The sequence below is a fragment of the Cervus canadensis genome, chromosome 6, assembly GCF_019320065.1.
Source record: "Cervus canadensis isolate Bull #8, Minnesota chromosome 6, ASM1932006v1, whole genome shotgun sequence".
Classification (NCBI taxonomy): Eukaryota; Metazoa; Chordata; class Mammalia; order Artiodactyla; family Cervidae; genus Cervus; species Cervus canadensis.
The window spans coordinates 25,053,187-25,055,527 of record NC_057391.1 but is presented as its reverse complement, the minus strand read 5'-3'; the positions used below and the strand labels follow the sequence as shown (position 1 = coordinate 25,055,527).

Below are 2,341 nucleotides of genomic sequence, written 5' to 3'. Positions count from 1 at the left end.
CAAAATTTCAAAGTGAATTTAATGGTAGTTTGGGGTCTATTGGAATAAAAACTTTAATTAGCACCTAAGTAACAAAGCATTAACGGGAGGCGGCTTTTAAGTTTGTTTTTATTGGAGAGAGTTCTTTACTGTCAGTACCAGAAAGCCTATTTCACATCTTTTCTCTGGTTACCAATACACAATATTTGCTATAGGATATTCTGGGGATGCCAACAAATTAATACATCCTCTAATCATGAACAAATACTCCAAATACATTGTCCTTCAACTGGGAGAATTCTAACTCATAGAACCTATAGGGTCTCCTGGAGGACCACAATAAGCTGCACATTTATGTTAACATATAAGCATCCTTCTGTTTTCAGTATCATTTCTTCATTCCTTCACTGGTGCTTCCACAAATCAGATCCCAAATAAACTACTGTGATTAAATTTTGTCTTTGAGTCTTCTGAGGGGAAGCAGTCTAAGTAACTAAGTAGAACTAGTATGTCCTACACAAAATATATAAGCATTCAATGTGATGGTTCCCGACATTTCCCAAACCAAGCTAATTTACTTACAAGTTTTATAAGAAGATGAAGAGATTTTATTATGTTTGTTATTGTCAAAATAGTCACACTTTCAATCCAAAATGTTATTTAGTAGATATTCATGGTATTTTAAAACTAATAAAATAATCACCTTATGCGGTAGATTGATATTTTCCATGGTAGCAAATGTAATGAATAAATACTACACAGATGTAGTAGAATTTTGTTCAGTGAGGTAGATGATACATCCAGTTTTGTCTATTTTAGGTCTTAGGTACCTAAGTAGAAGTGGCACTAGTGGTAAAGAACCTGCCTGCCAGTGCAGACGTAAGAGATATGGGTTCAATCCCTGGGTCGAGAAGATCCCCTGGAGGAGGGCATGGCAACCCCCTCCAATATTCTTGCCTGGAGAATCCTCATGGACAGAGGAGCCTGGAGGGCTACAGTCCATAATGTTGCAGAGTCAGACACGACTGAAACGACTTAGATTGACTCGCTTGCCTGAGTAGAGATGTCCAAAAGACAGATGGATTATAGTCTTCAAGCTCCAAAGTCAGATCTGATCAGGGAAATCTGACATAATGTCTTTTGATCAATCTTTTTATGGCTACCTTTATGTCTTTGTTCCTTAATGTATATATAATGGGATTTAAGACAGGGGTGAGAGCAAAGTCAGCAATGAAGAGGTATTTATCAACTGATGATGTGGGGAAAGGCCAGACATAGAGAAACATGCACGGAGTGAAGAAAAGAACCACCACAGTGATGTGAGCTGACAAAGTGACAAACGCCTTGGACAAGTCTCCTGAAGAACGTTTCCAGACGGTGACCAAAATGAAGATGTAGGAAACGATTAGCAGGAAGAAGGTACCCATGCTCATGAAGCCACTGTTGGCAGCAACAATAAACTCAAATTTGGCTCCATCTGTGCATGCAAGTTTTATGATCCTGGGAAAGTCACAATAAAAGCTGTCTACTTTGTTCGGACCACAAAAGGGCAAGTTTATAATGAAAGCAAATTGAGACATAGCATGAATCACCCCAATTACCCAGCCAGTGATTACAAGTGAAATGCATATTTTAGGGTTCATGATTTTCAAGTAGTATAGAGGCTTGCAGATTGCTGTGTACCTGTCAAATGCCATGGCTATGAGTAACACCATCTCTACTCCTCCCATTATGTGGATGAAGCATATTTGTACCATACAACCTTGGAAAGAAATTATCTTGTATTCATTTAAAAGGTCTGTAATCATCTTGGGGACTGTGGTAGAAGCAACCCCCACATCAATGAAGGACAAGTTTGCTAATAAGAAGTACATAGGAGAATGTAAGTGAGAATCAAAAATTACTAAAAACAAAATGAAGAGATTTCCCAGGATTATCCCTAAATAAATCAAGGAAAATATCAACGTGAGAAAAACTTTTGTTTCATAAGAACCAGAGAGTCCAAGCAACACAAACTCAGAAACCACAGAATCATTTGTTCCATCCATTGACTTAGGCAGAAGAGCTGATTATCAAATCACCTGAGGATAGAAAATGAAAAGTCATAAATAGTAGTACAAAAGTAGACTTCCTATTCATCCTACTCATTTGTATTTTGATAAATCATTTAACTATGAAAAAAAAGAATATGGAAACATTATAAGAAGAATGATTACATTAAAATTTATGAAAATTTGAATGAAAGTAAGTGTGGTTACTTCTCTTCTTATTCCATTTTCAGAGGTATAAAATTTTTTTTGCTTCTCAAGTTTTGGACATTTTCCATGATCATCTACCTAGGTGTGCTCTCATGTGAATAAAT

The 2,341-nt window shown here is 36.7% G+C and overlaps 1 protein-coding gene across 1 annotated transcript; it reads right to left on the bottom strand.

Moving 5' to 3' along the window:
• Positions 1-1,094: 1,094 nt before the first annotated feature.
• On the bottom strand, positions 1,095-2,027 carry LOC122442927 (olfactory receptor 4F21-like). The gene has a single exon (XM_043470584.1). It carries the CDS (start codon positions 2,025-2,027, stop codon positions 1,095-1,097), a length of 933 nt encoding a protein of 310 aa, XP_043326519.1.
• Between the last annotated feature and the right edge of the window lie 314 nt (positions 2,028-2,341).

Excerpts from the sequence above, each read along its gene's own strand:
- LOC122442927 (XM_043470584.1), bottom strand. The coding sequence starts at position 2,027 with ATGGATGGAACAAATGATTCTGTGGTTTCTGAGTTTGTGTTGCTTGGA.